This window comes from Podarcis muralis, chromosome 8 (assembly GCF_964188315.1).
Source record: "Podarcis muralis chromosome 8, rPodMur119.hap1.1, whole genome shotgun sequence".
In the NCBI taxonomy this organism is placed as follows: Eukaryota; Metazoa; Chordata; class Lepidosauria; order Squamata; family Lacertidae; genus Podarcis; species Podarcis muralis.
In genome coordinates this window covers 89,198,855-89,220,126 of record NC_135662.1, presented here as the reverse complement: position 1 = coordinate 89,220,126, position 21,272 = coordinate 89,198,855, and the positions used below count along the sequence as shown (strand labels likewise).

General features: G+C 42.7%; 1 protein-coding gene across 6 annotated transcripts in view; it reads left to right on the top strand.

Moving 5' to 3' along the window:
- The window catches only part of RALGAPA2 (Ral GTPase activating protein catalytic subunit alpha 2), a 184,077-nt gene extending 164,076 nt beyond the window's left edge, over positions 1 to 20,001 (top strand). For 4 of the 6 annotated variants that reach the window (XM_077933545.1, XM_077933546.1, XM_077933550.1 and 1 more), the window contains one exon: positions 17,332 to 20,001. In XM_077933545.1, coding sequence (XP_077789671.1) covers positions 17,332 to 17,486 — 155 coding nt within the window. In that variant the 3' untranslated portion in view covers positions 17,487 to 20,001. Of the gene's footprint in view, positions 1 to 4,687; positions 4,728 to 17,331 lie in introns of all 6 variants that reach the window. The other 2 variants (XM_077933547.1, XM_077933548.1) reach the window with 2 other exon arrangements.
- Positions 20,002 to 21,272: the final 1,271 nt, after the last annotated feature.

The window sequence follows — 21,272 nt, the reverse complement described above, 5'->3', positions numbered from 1 at the left end:
TATCCTGCCATAAATCTTTGCTTTGACTACCAATCCAAGCCAATATTTTGTTGCAACTGCTTGATACTTCCAGGGTCATGTTGTCCGCCATGTAACAAAGCCAGAGTATTATGGATAGCCTATCAAAAGTAACCACAACCAAATTATTTAGCTGCAGATGTAATATATTGGTTGCATCTTTTGAAAAAGCTACACAAATACACAATAGACTCTTTGCCTATTGTATATGTAGGAGCAAATTCAGTGGTTCAGTGGCGAAAATATATTTACTTAACCAGATAAAAGGCAAAGTTGTTTTTCTCCAGTTCAATTGATTCTGTTCAATCAGATACTATCACCTCCCCATGGTAATTCTTATCCATCTTCTAGGTCCATAAAGCTGGATGTATGTTATCACATTCATTTCTATGGCAACAGACTGATTACAAACAGAATTATGACTTCTAAAGGACCAAGAAGCAGCTGCTCAAAGAGGAAAAAATGTATTTGGGTCTTTCCCAGCATTAAAAACCCTGCAGTTTTCTTAGTGCTTTATTCATTCTAGTACCATGATTCCATAGCATGATCTATGTCCCTGTGCCATGGAATGAAGGGGTGTTTATTATTTTGTTTATTTATTCCATTTGTATACCATCCAAGGGGTGTATGGAGTGTTAGGGGAGGGGTAGTTCCTCTGGTGGAGAATACTTAATGCTCCTTCTGGAGTACCGTATTTTTCGCTCTATTGGACGCACCGGACCACAGGACGCACCTAGTTTTTAGAGGGGGAAATCAAGGAAAAAAATATTATCCCCCCCCCCCCAGCCCCAAAGAGCAACGGACAGGCTGCACGCAGCCTGTCCACTTCTCCCAGAGCTTCTCGGGGCTGCGGGGGAAGCCCGGGTCCCCCCCCCCAGCCCCAAAGAGCAAAGAAGCCAAGACAGCGCGCGGGATCCATAGCCGCGCAACTTCTCCAGCCAGGAGCTAAACCTCTCCAGTGCAGCTAAAGAAGAAGACAAGGCAGCAAGCGCGATCCATCCCTGCCTTGGCTTCTTCTTTAGCCTTGTGCAGCATCTTTAGTCTTGCGCAATGGGATGGATTGCGCCCACTGTCCACCGGGGCTGGACTAGATGACTCCTGGGGGTTCCCTTCCAACCCTGCAATGACCTCGGAAGGTGTTTGGGGTCTCCACCACTGGAGGCTTTTAAGCAGCGGTTGGGGGACCATCTGCCTGGTGTTCTTTAGCTGTGATTCCTACATTGTGAGGGGGCTGGGCTAGATGACCCTTGGGTGGCCCTCCCAACTCTATACAGTCCTACAGTTCTGCGGCAGGAGATCCACAGCCACTTCACACAATGCTCACTCCCAATTTTCATCTAAGAGACATGTGGCTTCAGTGTCTAGGTAGGTACCCCCCTACCTGCCACACTTCCCCCACCCCACTTAAGCTGAGGGAATTCCTGCCCAGAGAAGCTCCCAGCAATCACGGAGGAGGAATCCGCTGCAGCCGTGAGCAGCGGAGGATCCATGGTCCTCTTCCTTCTCTCCTCCGTAGTTGCTTTGAAGGAGGAAAGTGGGAGAGGAGCTGCTTACACGAGTGTAAGCTGCTCCCCTCCCACTTTGCTGCTTCAAAGGGAGCCCGGGACGAGGGAATCTGCTGCAGCCTCGAGCAGCGAAGAGGATCCATGGGTCCCCTCCTTCCCTCCTCCGTGGTTGCTTTGAAGCAGGAAAGTGGGAGAGGAGCTGCTTACACGAGTGTAAACTGCCCCCCTCCCGCTTTCCTGCTTCAAAGCAATTACGGAGGAGGAATCCGCTGCAGCCTCGAGCAGCGGAGGATCCATGGTCCTCTTCCTTCCCTCCTCCGTAGTTGCTTTGAAGGAGGAAAGTGGGAGAGGAGCTGCTTACACGAGTGTAAGCTGCTCCCCTCCCACTTTGCTGCTTCAAAGGGAGCCCGGGAGGAGGGAATCCACTGCAGCCTCGAGCAGCGGAGGATCCATGGTCCTCTTCCTTCCCTCCTCCGTAGTTGCTTTGAAGGAGGAAAGTGGGAGAGGAGCTGCTTACACGAGTGTAAGCTGCTCCCCTCCCACATTGCCGCTTCAAAGGGAGCCCGGGAGGAGGGAATCTGCTGCAGCTTCCCCCACCTCCCGCAGAAGCCGAACGCTCTTTAAAGGGGCTGTGTGGCTTCTCCTGGCTTTTCTGGGAGGTGGGGGGATTCCCCCACCTCGTAGAAAAGCCCGCAGGAGCCGCACAGCCTTTAAAGAGGGCGCCGCTCTTGGGGGCTTTTCCCCCAGGAGGGAGAAGGGACTGCTACAGCCAGTCAGTCCCTTCTCCCTCCTGGAGAAAAGCCCGCAAGAGCGCACGGAGCTTGTGTGCGGCTCTTGAGGGCTTTTCCCGCCTGCCTCCCCCCTGCATTCGCTCCATAGGACGCACACACATTTTCCCTTGCTTTTTAGGAGGGAAAAAGTGCGTCCTATGGTGCGAAAAATACGGTAGTTTATCCACCTTTAGTCCCCACCCTGTGCTCCATTCTCATCTGTGGTTCCTAGAAGCTGTCAGCATGTGACAGCAGCCACACCCTGGGAAACAGCTTTGGCTGGCTGGCTAAACCAAGTGAGGGTAGCTGATGGGTCTCAAACCCTCCATGAGTTCGGGATTTACCCTGCATGTGAAGACAGGCTCCAATAGATTCAGGGGAGAAGGCCAATAGTGGGTCCAATGTTCAAGAAGGTGGCTTCTGCACATGCTGTAGAGAGAAGTGAGGGGCAGATGGGGCTCATCAACCTGGGAAGGGAGCCAAATTTGGGAGAAAGAAAACTCTGATCCTAAACCTCTGCTGCCTTGTGGGATATCTTTGGGAGAAGAAAAGGCTAAGGAGTAAACCCTACATAAATTGGGAGTAGAGTCCCTAAGATGTTTGGGTGGTGCCTTGTATTCCTCCTTCTGGCAATTTCAGCAGCCAAGCTGGTGCCAAACATATTGCTCTGCTTTCCTGGGCAGCCCAGGACCTCCATACACACTGCCCAGGCTTGCGCCCCAGGGAGGTCACTTTGACTTCACCCCCAGAGGCACACTCCATTGTTTCTTGAGACAAATGGATACCAACAATACCACCCATAAGTTCTTTGGACAGTTTATAGAAACATTAAAAATATGGGTTGTGTTTCACCTAACCAGTCCTGTCAGCAATGGTGTTTCCCCCTCCTTATCCTCCCCACATGCACCTCCTGCCCTCAGAAAATCCACCAAAACATAGTGGAGGGGGCGAGTGTAAACTGTTTAATTATTATTTGGTGATGCTTAATTTTACTGTTTACTATTAGATTCTTATGGATTGTTGAATGTTGCATTGTTTAATATGCTGTTTATTTTAAAGTTGTGACTTTTTATATTAGATCAGATTGTTACTATTAATGTTTGATGTTTTATTATGTTTTTATATGTGTTGGAAGCCACCCAGAGTGGCTGGGGATGCCCAGCCAGTTGGGCGGAGTATTAAAAAAGCAAACTAGTTTGGTTTTTTTAATTCCTCAAAGTGCTTCCAGCAGGTAGAGTGTAGAAAGTTGTCAGTGTCTTAGTTTTTCAACACAGAGCTCCTTTTTATAGAGAGTTAAGTGCAATTACAGGTGGCAGCTGCCCAATCAGTTTATATATAGTGGAAGAGGTTATGCTACTTTTTGTGTTGTTATTATTGCCTACTTTTCCGTTTCCTTTTTTACCCCCTCCCCCTGCTTTATGCCCCAACTTGTGGCTCCAACAGAAGATATACTTGGTGCATCTTACAATCATGTATTCTAAAACAAATTAAAATCAAGATTAGGAAACAGCAGTTATGAACTGACCCATGGGCTTATTCATCTTTACATACTGGTTTGTGTTGAGAGCAAAAATCCCATCACAAATCTCTAGAGGCAAGTATTTGGGTTAAACAAAAGCTTTGTGGATGAAATATATGACTTTTTTGAACGCTGTTTCTCCCTAGTTGCCAAATTTAACTGGTTGGTCTGTGGCCCAATAAGATGAGGATCTGGATATAATGAAATCAAACAGAATTTGTCATTGCCTAGTCAGCATCTCACCAATCAAACACATCCTTAACCCTTGAAAGCACAAAATTAGGAAATTGCTACAATTTGGCACATAAATGAGGCTGTGTATGCTGGTACATAAATTACTTTTTACTCTGTTTTTGGAATTGTATGAAAATGGAAAGCTCTATGTATATAATTCTATGTATAGTTTTTCCTTGAAATGTAAGTCTGTGTTTGATAACTAGACTATTTAGCATGAAGTTCCTTATAGCTGCCTGGCAAAGACTCAAGCTGATAGAGGATGTACAATTGATTAGTGTCAAATGATGGAAGATTTTTGTAATATAATTTATATGGTATAGTAATATGCAAATAATATATACATTGTGAAGGGAGGGAATGGCTTTTTTAATTTCTCCTATCGTAATTTTCTGTCTCATTGTTTTTCAACCAGCAGTGGTGGGATCTGTCTGTGGAAGTAATTTACCACCTACCTCTCACTCAGTAATAGTGCTAATGTTCATTAGTTCCATTTCCAAATGATAGGCGCTGAAAGTATAGTTCACACAACTTGTGTTTTTTCCCATTAATAACTGTGTAAGTAATGTGTACAAGGCTGTCATTAGAGCAGCAGGTGCTCTATTCCCATATTTACATGATTTTGTGTTCTTTCCCTTTAGATTAAAATATGTAAAGATCTCATTACAGTAATTGAGAAAGGTAAGAGGTTGCTCACATGGCGTCATGCTCAATTTACTAACCAGATTCTTTCTGTTGCTTGTATAAAACTGAAACATCTCTCATTTATCTGGGTTGGTCTCTTCCTTTTTCACTGGGTGCTGCGCTAGCAATAAGGGACCCTTCGTATCCCCCCACCCCAAGCAGCAATACGAAGAATCCCATATCCAGCTCTCTTTGCCCCTGCATGTCTAAAGCTTCACTGGAACCCCCCCCCCCCTTCTGCTCCTGCTTGCTTCAGGCGGAATCTGACACCAACACCTGCCATGGTGGAAAATGTCTTTGTTGCTTTGCACTTCTGTTTGAATTGCTGCAGGGGAGCCAATGGGAGTTAGGTCCATTTACTTTTTTTGTTGCCTAAGCACCATGGAATAGGATCTTGAGATGGTGCAGATAAGGAGCGGCACGTGCTGTGCTGGCCCTTTGAGTTAGCTCAGCTTAATAAGGGGCTCTTTTTCTGGGAAGGGCAGATTGCTGAGCTTGGGCCTATGAATGGAACAGCTGGGGGAGGAAAAAAGAAACAAAGGAAGGAAAACACAGGCTGCCCTGAACCTGGCAATTGGGGGTGCGGTTTCGGAGCTGGCCACACGCCAGGTGTGACCTTTGCAGTCTGCTTGGTTCTGCTTGTTTGGGTAATTTCCAGTGCAGGGCTGAAAAGGAAGGAAGCTGCCCAGCAGCAGAGCATTGCTGGCTGGATAGGCTCAGTGGCTGGCTGGGTTGCTGAGGCGCTGAATTAACTCTTACAAAGCTAGCTCACAAATAAATGAGGAGGCTTACAGAATAACCTGTCAAACGGCCAGCTCATCAGGTTAATGGATGATTCCTCACTGCAATCATACATCAGCTGAAACACTTTTCAGGGTTAGATTATCTTTTTGTAAGCTCTGGCGCTTAACTGATATCCCTAAGGGAAGCAAAGCATTTGTGTATCAGAGGGAAATATGTGTTCATTAGTATTACAAATTTAACTCATTTATTCTTTGATCTTAAACACATTATTTAGAAGTCGTTCCAGTGAAATCAGCAGCTATTGCTTCCTAGGACTATGTTTTTGAGTCCGGTTGTGCATTTTATTATTCTCAGAGGGTGACCTGTGTTGTAAAACACCTTCTTGCCAATGTGTTCTTTTTAGAGCATAGAATTGTAGAGATGCTTTCTGCTGATTGAGATGAAGGCATAAATGGGCTTTGTACTGAGCACTTTCTCACTGTAACTTTTATGTTAATACGCTGTTTATTTTGCTGAGGCCGAGGGGCTGCTCTGTTTCTTTCTCTAAAGTGAACTGGAATATGAAGTTCCGTACTTCTGGGGAGAAGCAGGCTCAAGTCAAATTTGTGCCAGGTGGAATTGCAGGCTTGCAGGTGGAATAATTATAATATTTTTATAAAAGACTTTATCTTTTGCAGTTATTTGCTCATTGTGCAGCTGTTTTCTCCCCATCAATCAAGACCTGTTTAAGGGGAGCAATGAGACTGGTTGCATAGTTAAGCACTTGGCAGAAGAAAGGTTTGACTGAAGGAATGTGCAACTTTGAAAGGCTGATGGAATGTTGTGCAAGTGATTGCCAGTTGCGGCTGCCCTTTCCTGCACATGCTTGCCTGTTTGCACTGTACAGCTTTTCATATGCACAGGAGTGCTCTTGTTGTGTGATTGCATGACTGTTACTTGAACTTACTCATCTGAGGGAAATTGTGCTATTTTGACCATCTGTCACTCTGCTTGGCTTCAGGAATGTAAAACACTGCACCCTCACTTTTTTTCTCCCCAAGGAAAAACCAAAGCACCTTCCCAGTTCTACAAATATCTACATATTTTGCACAAAACTATTTGCATATCCAACCTATGTTTTGCTTGCTTTAAACTTTTTCACTTTCATTATTTAAGTACAATGTATGAGTATATAAATGTTTAAAAGGTTTGAAACAAACTCCTAGGTGAAAATTTAGCTGAACCATGTTATAAGATATTAAAATTGCCTAAGCTACTTGAATTTATTTTCCTTTAATGACTTGCTCCAAACATGAGCTGCTCCTGGGGCAAAACTATGTTCCAAACCTGACTTCTGTGAAATGGGCTTCATAAAAGCTGCAGAAAAACTACAGAACTGCTGATATATTGTCCTCCAAACAGCCAACAGCTCTTCTTGGCTTACTAGTAGACTTGTGTCAGTTTCTCCCACAAGATATTACAAAATGTGATGAATAAAAGTAAGTACAGTAATATATAAATCTTATGAAATAAACTTTCCCGTTTTGGGGGTGCAGAGTCCCCTACCTCATTTGGCTCCCAATTTGTCCCATTTTTGAAGATATAAAAATTGGTGTTTGTGTGCTCACCCAAACCTGCTTGCCTTGTTCGCAACTTAACTTGCTAGCTGCTTAGGAAGTTGAGCCCGCCCTACCCTCCAAAGCCGGCTGATTGATGCTCCAGGCTAGCCAATAGTGGAGCAGCAGCCTTGAGAAACAGCTTGTTTGGCAGAGCAGAGGCAGGGAGCTCAGTAAGGAGTCCTACCAACTAATTGTTTTTGAAATATACTTTCTCCCCCTTCCCATACACAGAACTAAATGCATATTTTATGATGGCATATGTCACCTGCAATTGTTAGAATTGGCTGTGGGGGTTTTCAAAAATCAGCCTTTTTCCAGCACTTCTTACACCCCTGTATTGCAGACCAGCCTGGTTAGCCCTTCTGTCACAAATGCAGAGGGAGGAAGCAGAGACAAGTAGAATTGCTAGAACTTAGTGACTTCAGGCAAATGCTGAAACTTCAAATGGTGACCTGCTCAGGGAAACCCTTCCTGACTGTTAGGGTTGGGTTAGCCCAAGACTGCAAGTAATCATAAAACCCACTGACAAATACCCCTTCCTCTTGGTTCATGTGGGAACCAAAGACACTGCAAGCAATAGCCTCCAGAAGATCAAAAGAGACTACGAGGCTCTGGGCAGGAAATTGAAACAATTAAATGCACAAATTGTGATCTCATCTGTCCTCCCAGTTGAACGACGTGGCCCAGGGAGAGAGGGGAAAATAGTGGAAGTGAACAGCTGGCTTCGCAAATGGTGTAAACAGGAACGGTTTGGATTCTTAGATCACGGACTGCAGTTTCTTGAAGATGGACTTCTGGCAAGCGATGGGCTGCACCTCACAACGGTTGGGAGGAATGTTTTTGTCAAAAATCTCAGAAACCTCATCAGGAGGGCTTTAAACTGACTAATGTGGGGGAGGGAGACAGTGCTCCTGAAGGTAGGAGTCTATCAATTGATGAAGATGATCATCCAAATGTCATAGACCAAACGGAGCAAACAGCACGCAGACCTAGTGGTGGGAGGAAAAAATCCTTAAATAAGAGACACGGGGGAATGATTAATGGACTTCAATGTGTGTACACTAATGCGCAAAGCATGGGAAATAAGCAATATGAGCTTGAGCTCTTGGTACAGCAAACTAAATATGACATAATAGGCATCACTGAAACCTGGTGGGATAAGTCCCACGATTGGAATGTAATAATGGAGGGATACAATCTATTTCAGAGAAACAGACCAGACAAGAAAGGAGGAGGAGTGGCGTTATATGTCAGGGATGTGTATACCTGTGAAGAGATCCAAGATTTAGAACCTCAAAGCCAAAGTGAGAGCATTTGGGTCAAAATTAAGGGAGAGAAGAATAACAGAGACCTCATTGTGGGAGTTTACTATAGATCCCCAAGCCAAATGGAGGACATAGATGATGCCTTCCTGGAACAGATGGCCAAGCATGCAAAAGGAAGGGAGATAGTAGTAATGGGGGACTTCAATTACCCGGATATTTGTTGGATGTCAAACTCAGCCAAGAGCATAAGGTCAAACAGATTCCTCACTGGCCTTGCAGACAACTTCATTGTCCAGAAAGTGGGAGAAGCAACAAGAGGAACAGCCATTTTAGATCTGGTCCTAACCAATGTTGATGACCTGGTTAGTGGGGAAGAAGTGGAAGGATCATTAGGCGCGAGTGATCATGCTCTTCTGAAGTTTACTATACAGCAGAAAGGAGCAGCCAAGCATACTAGGACTCAATTTCTTGACTTTAAGAAAGCTGACTTCATAAAACTTAGGGAAGTGCTGGGTGAGATCCCATGGACAGTAATACTAAAAGGAAAGGGAGTTCATGATGGCTGGGAGTTTGTTAAGAGGGAGATAGTAAAAGCACAACTTCAGGCAATACCAATGAGACGGAAACATGGAAGGTGCCTAAAGAAGCCAGGGTGGCTATCTAAAGAACTTTTAACTGAGTTAAGATTAAAAAAGGATGTGTACAAAAAATGGAAAAGGGGGGAAACCACCAAAGAGGAATTCAAACAAATAGCCAGCACATGTAGACACAAAGTCAGAAAAGCTAAAGCACAGAATGAACTCAGGCTTGCTAGAGAGGTTAAAAGCAACAAAAAAGGCTTTTATGGGTATGTCCGTAGCAAAAGGAAGAACAAAGAAACAGTGGGGTCACTCAGAGGAGAAGATGGTGAAATGCAAACAGGGGACACAGAAAGGGCTGAACTCCTCGATGCCTTCTTTGCCTCAGTCTTCTCCGATAAAGAAAACAATGCCCGACCTGAAGAATTTGGAGCAAATGATTCAGCAGAGGAAACACAGCCCAGAATAACTAAGGAGATAGTACAAGAATACTTGGCTAGTTTAGATGAATTCAAGTCTCCAGGGCCAGACGAACTGCATCCAAGAGTATTAAAAGAACTGGCAGATGTGATCTCAGAACCACTGGCAGTCATCTTTGAGAATTCCTGGAGAACAGGTGAAGTCCCGGCAGACTGGAGGAGGGCAAATGTTGTCCCTATTTTCAAAAAGGGGAAAAGAGAGGACCCAAATAATTATCGCCCAGTCAGTCTGACATCAATACCAGGGAAGATTCTGGAGCAGATCATTAAGCAAACAGTCTGCGAGCACCTAGAAAGGAATGCTGTGATCACCAATAGTCAGCATGGATTTCTGAAAAATAAGTCATGTCAGACTAACCTGATCTCGTTTTTTGACAGAATTACAAGCCTGGTAGATGAAGGGAACGCAGTGGATGTAGCCTACCTTGATTTCAGCAAGGCATTCGACAAGGTGCCCCATGATATTCTTGTAAAGAAGCTGGTGAAATGCGGTCTTGACTATGCTACCACTCAGTGGATTTGTAACTGGCTGACTGACCGAACCCAAAGGGTGCTCATCAATGGTTCCTCTTCATCCTGGAGAAGAGTGACTAGTGGGGTGCCACAGGGTTCTGTCTTGGGCCCAGTCTTATTCAACATCTTTATCAACGACTTGGATGATGGACTCAAGGGCATCCTGATCAAATTCGCAGATGACACCAAACTGGGAGGGGTGGCTAACACCCCAGAGGACAGGATCACACTTCAAAATGACCTTGACAGATTAGAGAACTGGGCCAAAACAAACAAGATGAACTTTAACAGGAAGAAATGTAAATTATTGCACTTGGGCAAAAAAAATGAGAGGCACAAATACAAGATGGGTGACACCTGGCTTGAGAGCAGTACATGTGAAAAGGATCTAGGAGTCTTGGTTGACCACAAACTTGACATGAGCCAACAGTGTGACACGGCAGCTAAAAAAGCCAATGCAATTCTGGGCTGCATCAATAGGAGTATAGCATCTAGATCAAGGGAAGTAATAGTGCCACTGTATTCTGCTCTGGTCAGACCTCACCTGGAGTACTGTGTCCAGTTCTGGGCACCACAGTTCAAGAAGGACACTGACAAACTGGAACGTGTCCAGAGGAGGGCAACCAAAATGGTCAAAGGCCTGGAAACGATGTCTTATGAGGAACGGCTAAGGGAGCTGGGCATGTTTAGCCTGGAGAAGAGGAGGTTAAGGGGTGATATGATAACCATGTTCAAATATATAAAAGGATGTCATATAGAGGAGGGAGAAAGGTTGTTTTCTGCTGCTCCAGAGAAGCGGACACGGAGCAATGGATCCAAACTACAAGAAAGAAGATTCCGCCTAAACATTAGGAAGAACTTCCTGACAGTAAGAGCTGTTCGACAGTGGAATTTGCTGCCAAGGAGTGTGGTGGAGTCTCCTTCTTTGGAGGTATTTAAGCAGAGGCTTGACAACCATATGTCAGGAGTGCTCTGATGGTGTTTCCTGCTTGGCAGGGGGTTGGACTCGATGGCCCTTGTGGTCTATTCCAACTCTATGATTCTAAGACATTTTGCTACCTGAGAAAGAACAGTGGGATAGCAAGCAGTCCTTCTTCCCAGAGGACTCCGAGGATTATATTTCTGGGAGAGAGAGAGATCTCTAAACAAACTGGAGGTATTTGGGGGACTCCATGACTGTTAATGTGGTATAAGAGTGCCTTAAATGATGCATTAGTTAAAATTCCTGCATTGCTGGGGGTTGGACTAGATGACCTTCAGGGTGCCCTCAATTCTATGATTCTATGAATGCCTACAGCTCAACAATTTTGGGGTCTTCCTAAAAAAAGTTCAACAACTTTCAGGGTGTCCTGGTTTTTACTTTTTGAAATATGGCAACCCTATTGGACACAAAGCTTTGTGAGGAAGACAAAAAGAAATTGTTGCTATCTCCACCTCTTTCTTTCTTTGGCTGGCCATTCATCAGGTGGGGAGCATGTGAGTCATTGAAATGAATGTGCATTGGGTCATTGGCTCTACCCTATGAGTATGACCAGCATTGGAAACAACCCATTGCAATGGATTGCTTTGAAGTCATTTCATTCTGCACGAGGTAACGTAATTTTTAGTCCCCCAATTCCTCCCCACGTCCCTTATTTTGCCCGACCAAAGGTGGCAACTCTACTCACTGCCTCTCTTGTCATGAGGTGATAAGGGTGGTTACCTTCCACCACCACCTCAGAAAAGTACAGAGTTGAAGAAGGAAGTTTGTAGAGTGGCATGCATTCCCACCTTCTCTTTTTTCTGTTTGATTTTCAAGGTTCCGTAATCTACATGGGCCATCAGGCTACCATGGTATACATTTGCATTAATTTGGGGCCTTAGTGTACTAGCCTTCCAGAGTGGTATCTCCTTTTCGGAAGGGGCATCACACAGTGGTGGAGCAAATGCTTTGCATGCTGAAGGTCACAAGTTCAATCCTTGGCATCTCCAGGTAGGGATGGGAAAGACTCCTCCTATCTGAAACCCTGGAGAGCCAGTCAGTGTAGACAGTACTGAGCTAGGTGGACCGATGGGTCTGACTTGGTGTAAGGCAGCTTTCCCTGTTCTTACAGAATTGCCTCTTATTGTTAAGTGTCTCCTTTTCATACTACAGTAGCCTTTAATCCTTGTTTTCAGTGATGCCTCCAGGGCATTAGCCTCCTTTCATTTTGCCCCCAAACATACTGAAAACTCCAAAATTCACACACACCGAACTGAAAAAAGCTAGCAGTTTGTTGCCTTGCAGGACATGGGAAAGGATCATTGTCTGGAAAAGGTTTTTGAAAGGGAAGGAATTGGTACCAAGGCCTTCTCAGTAGTGGCACCTCCCTGTGGAACGCCCTTCAGATGTCAAGGAGATAAAGAACTATCTGAAGGGAAGCCCTGTATCTGAAGGGATATCTGAAGGGAAGCCCTGTATTGGCAAGTTTTTAATGAGCGGGGTATAAACAGTAGTAGTAGTAGTAGTAGTAGTAGTAGTAGTAGTAGTAGTAGTATAGTATTACCCGTTGCAGCTTGTAAGCACATCTTTGTAGGATAAATGAACATTGTGAGTCATCTCAGGGTAGACAGCATGAAAAGTTATGACAGAGGGACAGTGGTGCCCCGCAAGACAAATGCCTCGCAAGATGAAAAACCCGCTAGACGAAAGGGTTTTCCGTTTTTGAGTTGCTTCGTAAGACGAATTTCCCTATGGGGTTGCTTTGCAAGACGAAAACGTCTTGCGAGTCTTGCGATTTTTTCCCCGCTTCCCCCCCTTTTTCTAAGCCGCTAATAGCCTTTTAGCCGCTAAGCCTTTAATAGCCGCTAATCCGCTAAGCCACTAATAGAGTTGCTTCGCAAGACGAAAAAACCGCTAGACAAAGAGACTCGCGGAACGGATTATTTTCGTCTTGCGAGGCACCACAGTATTAGGCACCCATTCACAGTCACAGTGGCACAAACCATTCTATGAAAATGCATCATTCCTGCTAGCAGATGGCATACAGGCTGGGTTCCTATGCTTTTGCACGGAAGGGAGAATTTTGGCCGTCTTCTCACAATGAGTAGTATGGTAAGAAAAGCAGCACCTGATAATGCTTTCTGTTGTCTCTGGCACCTTTTGAGTAGTTTGGTGGTGCTTACTCATGAATAAATCGACTAGAAATGGAATCCTTCCCAAGAATCCAGTCTTCGCTAGTTAAAACTGCAGTACTTCCATTGACTGAGAATGGCTCTGCTCCTGGGGACTGGTTAAAATCTTACCAACCTGAGCACACAAACTAGGATGCTTTATCATTGATCCACTGGCAGCCATTTTTAACCCTATAACTCCATCACATCCCTATCTGCATCCCTCCCACCCTGCCCTGCCCACTATTTACTTTCTTTTAAGACAGCATTTCTACAATTACTAACTGTGTATCACCATCATTTTTGTTTTGGCCTTCTGTTTCCTGAAACCAAACCCTGAAATGGAGTACTAGACAAGTACTGTGCCTGGAGCTTAGTGTGAGTGGCACTTACTTTACATGGGACCTCTCCTAGGAAAATAGCCAGAGTGAGCAGGCCTTAAGCTACCTGTCAGCATGGGTGGGAAAGAGGTTAACTAGGGCCACAGCATGAGGGAGAGTGTTTCCAGTTGGCTTGCAAACAGATATATGGAAATGGTGTGAGGAAAGCATGCCTTGGGATTGCCAAGCTAAGAGCAGGCCCATTTTAATATTTCACCAGAAGTTAAAAAATGCTTAAGGTTCCATATGATCTGTATGCAGTTGGTTGGGACACAGTTTTCATCCCAAAAAATGAAATGTTTAGCTATCTATGTATACTGACTGTTGAATCATATCATGTTTGTTTTTATTTTTCCTTATGATAAATAGCCACTACTGTAACTGTTGCCCAATTGTGTGACACCATTATGGCAGACCCACTGTCCAAAGATCTTTCTGTTATCTCATCCCAAGCTGCCTCTCGTAGTAAACTGGCATGATGATAAAGCACATGGGAAGTGTGCTGTCACACAAACAGATCATGTGGTTGGGCTGTGAATCATCCTGGCATTACATCAAGATGAAAAATTGATACAAAGTTGAAAACATTAATTTTCAACACATATAATGCTGCATTCATCTGTTCCTGTAAATGGGGGTGGGGAGTTTGGAGGCTTTTAGGCTCTGCTGTTGATGGGATTCTTGCTTTGCCTCTTCACTCTCAGGGGAATTGCTATATAGGAGTTTGACTCGGTATTAATAAAAATATTTATGTGAGAGAGTTGCAGGAGATGGACAACGTTGTTTAAAAGCACTTTACTAGGAGAGAGGTGATGAAATGGCATTTGCATTTGCATAAGTCTCCTGGGACTTGTCAAAGCCACAGTAGCAACAACTGTGCTCGATTGCAGCATGCATTTTAATGTTCCTTGGAGCATTGATTATAATTGTGCCAGGGAACTAAGTACAGAAGTTGCATGCTTACCCTCTCCTGCCTACATAATATGCACCCTCCTTAAATGTGTTCTAGCTTTTGAGTTGAGCAGAAGATGCTGCTTCTCTTTTCAGTGAGATAAGATGAGATTTAGGCTGCAATCTAAACATACTTACTGTATTAGAGAATAAGCCCTCTTGAGCACAGGGAGGAATATACTGCTGAGTAAACAGGCATCGGATTTCACTGCAAGTTCTGAATATAAGTCACATGGGCCTTTGGAGGATGACTGACTTGGAGCTTAAGAAAAATATTTAAAGTTTATATATTGCCATTTTGTGTAAGTTCCCAAGCAGTCATCCTCCAAAAGGCTATATGACTAAAATTCATAAGTGGCAGTGAAACCCGTTAGGTAATTTTAAACAGACATTGTCTTAAGTCCTTCAAGGAATCAGAGTGTCGCACAAGGTTCTGAAATGAAATGTGAGGAGGAGATTTGAGGATGGGGTCTTAATTAAATTCCTTGAAGAAGGCAATTCAGAATTTTCAGGGGATGAAAAAGAACGACCAGCCTCAAACACAAGTTTACATTATTACATTTGTCTTCAACTGTCTCATAACTTGAACTTGCTTACATATTGAAAGATTAGTCAGTGGAAAGAACTTGTTTTGCATTCCAAGTCAGGGTACCATGTGAATTATACAGTGGACACCTTGAACTTCTAATGTTGAAATAAGACTGAAAGCCAGGAGGCTTATGTTGTGGCTGTCTCCAGGGCATCTGTATCTTTTTTTACATTTTCCTGAATTTCAGCTTGCAAAAGCATCTGTTCAAAGGGCATCAGCTTACTACTTTAACAGAATTAGTGTACAGCTTGTATAGACATACAAGATAACATAGACATGGCCAACCTTTTCACCGAAACACTTCCATTGGTTATGTTGCCTTTGTTATATGGATGTGTGTGCATGCTGATCGTCTAGGAATTGCATCATGTGACAGCAGCAAAAAATTCATCACCCTACCTGTTAGCAGCCTAAAGCAGACAATACATTTTATATAGGTGCCCACCCTAGTTCTTTTTCAGCGGCTTTCAAACAAGAAAAAATACAAGGGACATCAGTATTACAACCTAGTTTGGGGATTAGAGCTAGATTATAATTTTGAAACAACCACCTTGCTGTGTGTGCCCACAGTGATGAGCTCTGAGACACACAGCCCAGGATCTTTCTTGACAGGGAAATGTAACGAACAACCACAACTGGGGTCTATCTTTGCAATGGAATATGTGGACAAATAACCAGCCCACAATGGAAGTTTAAAAGCTTTATTTCCTAAATTAGTTTTACACAGCTAGGGCACCTTCTGTCTGATGGGAGGTTACCCTTGGGGAAAGGGAAATAGAGTGAAAGAATTATCCTACCTAAGCAGACTAACCCTACTCCACTAAAAATCCCAGCCCACAAGGAAAAATAGGAAAAGGGTGAAATGTGAGAGGAGATGCTGCCTGTTTGGGTTTTGCTGTGTAGCCTTCTCCAACTTGGCCCGGAGAGAGAACTACCTTTATTGAGATACAGGATGGAGCAAAGTCGTTGCCCTCAGGATCCAGAATGCCACAATATTGCAAAGTGGTATAGCCCAGATTGCTTGCATCTTCACACCTCACATCCGCTAGCCCCAGCCTCACTTATTTGCTTTTTAGCCACTGTAAGCAAAAGATATTAATAACCACACACACAAATGTATCCTTTCTGCTATGCTGTTGCCTTGTGGTTACTAGGGCTTGAACTGCTTTCTCAAGGCTAGATTTCTTCTGCCAAAAGCTTCATTAGTTTACTTTAACAGCTTAAACATTTAAAAGTTAAGAGTTAATATTAGGAACAAGTGGCTTACTACAAGGATATGTGTTTTTAAAGCATTATATGTAGTAAAAAAGTAATATCTCATAAGCATAAAGGCTGTAGGTTGCCAAATACACAAGTTGGCCATAGTTTTTCTGCTTTATTATGGTTGGCAACTTACTGTAAGCATGTTTAAATAATACAAGATGCATTTTAATCATTAAGACGCCACAGCCAAATTTTGGACTTCCCTGACAATGATTTGCAGTCCTCATGAGAGGTATGCAGCAAAATGTCAGTGCACTCTTCAGTAGCCAGAGCTACTGGATTTGGCCAACCATGCCTGTGGGCTTGATATAAGGGAATAAAGGAAGCCTGCATAAGGAAGCCTCTATTCCAAAAGAGAATGAAGGAAGCCCCTGGCACCCCACCCTCAAAACCACCCTGGTAGGTCAGGTGAACCCCCATAGCATTGTGCAGGGGAGGAAAGGGGAGACTGTTCTGTTCAGCAAGCAGATATTATTGTGCTGATGGAATGATCTCTCTAGCATTATGTTGAATTCCACTCTTACGTATGTGCATTGTTTTTAATTCAATGGACATAGAGACATACAGTCCCCACCTGCACTCTGAAGTGGTACAATCCTAAAATGACGATATGTGATATTTCTGAATGTGTATTTAACCTGCATCTAAGAATAACAAATGTTTTGTTAGCACACACACAAAACAAACGATTTCTTTTTCTTCGATACAGCTTAAATGTGCTTGTTTACATGCACCTTTTCTGGATACTCTCACATACAGACAATCAAAATCCATACCAATTTTCTGGAGAGGATTGCAACTATAGTGTCAGCATAGCAGCAAGCACCCCATCATCCTGATGATAGGGACAATGTCAGTGCAGGCTGGTCTTGTGCCGTGGTCCTGTGTATATGGGAAATCCTTGCCCTTTCTTGTAAAGACAAAAGCGGGAACCTGGAGTGCAGGAAGGCCCAAGAAGATAAGTTGGCCATTTGCAAGTATTGTATGGTTTCTACGTGGATTTCTTGGACTTCTCTAAGGATTATGCTTCTTACATTGTTCTCAACCAGTGAAATGTATGTTGGTTTTTTAAACCCTTTTGATTCTAATAGGATTTTCCTTATTTTTAGGCTGTCTCACTACAAGTCTGAGTGCTGATCTTGCCACATCTGTAGGGACAGAGCCAGCAGAGCAGATGCCACCAACACTGTCAAGTGCCACAAAAAACAAGCTCTCTGGGAAGCTGCGCCGATCTGCGAGCACGCTCAGTAAATCTTCAAGTTAAAGCACTTTCAAAGCTGAAAACAATGTCAGGAGACATATACTTTAAGTCTCCTTTCATTAACTATATTCCTGGAACTGGTAATATTTGGATACCGCCTAATGAACTACATTTTCATATAAAATTATGATTCCTGAAGTTTCAAACTTAACATTTTCATGTGGATCATCTGAATTATGCAACATGCTTTTCACTTGATAATTTCTGGAACCAATGAAGTCAAGAGCTCTTTTGGCAAGTTTACTATTTAACTGTAACCCTATTTTCTTGTTTTACTAGTAGAGATTGTAGAACTGAAAACCAATGAATTTCTTGGTTGTGACATTTAAATTGCATTATAATTTGAAATTTAGTAGGCGGAATTTTTAGTTTGCTGATGAAATGCCAATTTAGCCAAGTGATGTACTTTTTAAGTCCCACTGATGCCAATAGGGAGATGAGAGCACGGTTTACTAATTCTCTTCTTTTGAAATCAATGGAACTTTGCAAAGAGCTTCACTTTGGTTGGAATGTGCCCAAATATGGATAGATGATTCTGCTTTTCAATATATCTTCAGACACACTATTTCTTTCCCACTATTTCTTTCCAAAGACCATTCTTCTGTGCATAACTAAGTACACTTCAACAATAACTGTTCTGAGTAACTGTTATAATATAAACACTGGTAGTAAAAATAAAAAACAGAAATAATGTTTTATATACAAGACATACATTACTAGGTCATTTAAATCTCACTTTGGGTAAGTTAAATATGGCACATGCCAACTCAGTTTCTGTTTTTTAATATCATTCATGATAAAATTGGACCAAAGTTAAATACTTTCTTACTCCACATGATTAGCGTGGTGTGATTTAATCATGTCTAGAAGCACTTGCTACTTGATCAGTATAGAAAGACTGCTTTCCACATTCTGGAAAAATGTGGATCAATATAATGTTTATCGTGAAATCAATCCAGAACATCCGCATACATTATGAAGATAAAGCTGGTTCATGCAGTCTTGAAATGTGCAGCAGTTCAGGATCATGTACCCTCTCACCTTCTTGCTTAGGACTTCCAGTATGACCTAAGGAAATGTTTGTCCAACTAAGCAATCAGACCTAGCTGTATCTATGAGCTGTGCTAGTGCAAACCATTATTTTCTAGTTATGCATGTAGCAAATCACACTGGTCTTTCCTATCCAATTCTTGCCCAGACACTTTGTGTAGAAAATACTCATGTGACCATCCCATCCCCAACCACAACATTAATTGCTGTGGATTTGGAGGCTCCTCACTCATTGCAGTACCAAATTATGGTGCCCTCTGTGATTAGGCATTTTTACCAAGTTGTCACTTTGCTACAGATTAGATGTGGATAGCTTGATTTTTCTTCTTTGTTATTTTGTCATGAATTTTGTTTTGTTGCACATATTTTCATGTTGGGGGAAACTGTTCACTAGTGCTTCTAGTTATTATAGCTAATAGCTAACCTCTTTTTCCATTGGCGTGGAAGGAAAAAAACAGTAGTGTCTTATATAACATATTTCCAAATACTACTGCTTATAGCTATGCTTTCAGATTGAAAGTATTCTTAATTTCGTATGTGACCTGGAGACTTTGAGAGCTACATATTTTTAAGTGACAAACTGAAAATTTTGCACAACCCAACCACTCAGTGATAAAGGTTTAAGGATGAAAAATACATTTAAAAATTGCCCCCTGAGAGTAAATTGGATTGAAATAGCTTGAAGCCATTTTCTCCCAGGCCTGCAATATACATTAAACTTTGCAGTAAAAGCAACACCTTTCAGGAACAACATTGTTAGGAACTGGTGGTGTGTGGAATTCTTGCTCTTTTGAAGTCAGCAACCTCAATCCAGCGTGGCATCAGTACCACCTGCAGTAAATGCAAAGCATTTCTTGACACTGAAATGAATACAGCAGCCCTATTTCTGACTACTAAGGTGCATGTATCTGGAAAGTTTCATGGGCTTACTTTGAGCCCACTGCCATAGTTATTTAGCTGACTTCAGTCAACTACTGCTATTCACTGAGATGAAAATTATGTCCTCTTTGGTGGTTCTAAGTATTTGTTAAGAGTTTTGAGATACAGTAGACTGTGAGATTGATTTCCTTGGCCAGTAAAAAAAAGGAGGGGTGCATCCAATCCCTGTGACTTCTTTGATTTGTTAGGTCTCCTTTAAACAATCTGTATATCTGATGTAGAATTTATTTTTCTCTGTTTAACACTGAAATGCAATCTCAAAATGTGATGTCCCTATGTGTATTTTAATCGGAAGGGACACCCCCCTGCACCCCACCAACTACAACTCAAACTGTATGCCCCAGTGGCAACAGTTTGGTGGTGGTGTTATTTTACTTAAAACTTGTGAATATATTAATTTACAGTCTACCTATTTTCATGTCTGCAATTATTTATTTATTCTTAGTAAAAATTGTTTGAAAGCTACTGATGGCAATATTTTATAGTAGTTAAAACACAAAACTAATAATAAAATCAAGGAAATAATAAACTAGAATCAAGTTACTGTTTGATTACCAAGGAATTTACTGTTTGAGGTGCACACCCTCCAAATTAAACACTGAACTTCGTTCTGTTAGCATGAAATTCACATGCTTCTGGGAAATGTAGGCAAGCAGCATGATGATAATATGTCCAATTGCCATTAACTTTATTTTTCCATGTATAAGGCAATTTTTTGCTTTAAAAAAAGTAAAAAATTGGGTGTTGTCTTATACATGGATGGTGAATGCACAGGGGTTTAAAGTAGTTGGGGTATTTTAATGCACATAAAGTAAGACTTAGCTGGGTAGGAACTCCTGACTCTGAGAGGTTTTCAACCCCCTAACCATAGGCTCAGATAACATATGCATGCAGGAATAGACTGCAATCTTTCGTTTCCTCTATTTCCAGTGTTCAGGCTGTGGGTGCCGATGTTTATGTAACAAAAAAAGCACCACACATTCACAGGAGAGAAGTTTTAGCAGTTTGGGAAATAACCTGAGGCTTACAGAAGAACAAGATATTGTTGAGGGAACTCCAAAAACAGCCCAGTGATGACTAAGTTTGATCAGGGGCCAAAGAATGCTGATTGGTCATCCTCCACCTTGGACACACAAAAAAGCAAAGACATTTTTTACCTGTTTTGACTTTCATTTCCCCATCTTGTAGTGGCAGTTATTATGATGGTGGTGGCAGGGACCTAGATAATTGCAGCCCAGATTCTGTTTCTTAGCTTTACCTGCAGATTACTTTAGGGTCTGGGTAGCCCAAGTCTACCTGAGTTAGGCTGAAATGTTTTTGGAAGCCAAAAGGCTGGTTCAGATGGAAAACAATTATGTCTCTGTTTTCCATCCGAACCAGCTTTTTGGCTTCCAGCTCACAGAACACAACAGGATCTGAATAGCTGCTATTATCCACCATCAAGCGTCACTTTCTACTCCCACCTCACATAATCTAGCACAGGGATGGGGAGTGGTCCTCTAGAAGTTGTTGGGCACATCTTGCCAGCCCCACTGTGAATGGCCATCAGTCCATCAACATTTGGACTGCCCAAAGTTCCCCATCCCTAATCCATCTGTTTTTTACCTTACATCATTTAGACTATGTGTATCAAATGCAACAGAAATTGTGGGAGTAAAATTGAGTTCCTGAATTACTTTATGAAACCTTTAATCACTAGAATGGTTGTTCCTTTTTCTATAGCTATTAACTACTGACATCACAATAGTGAGGGGGTAAATCCTCAATTGCAAGGAGTCTGAAGCAAGATTTCCTGTGCTC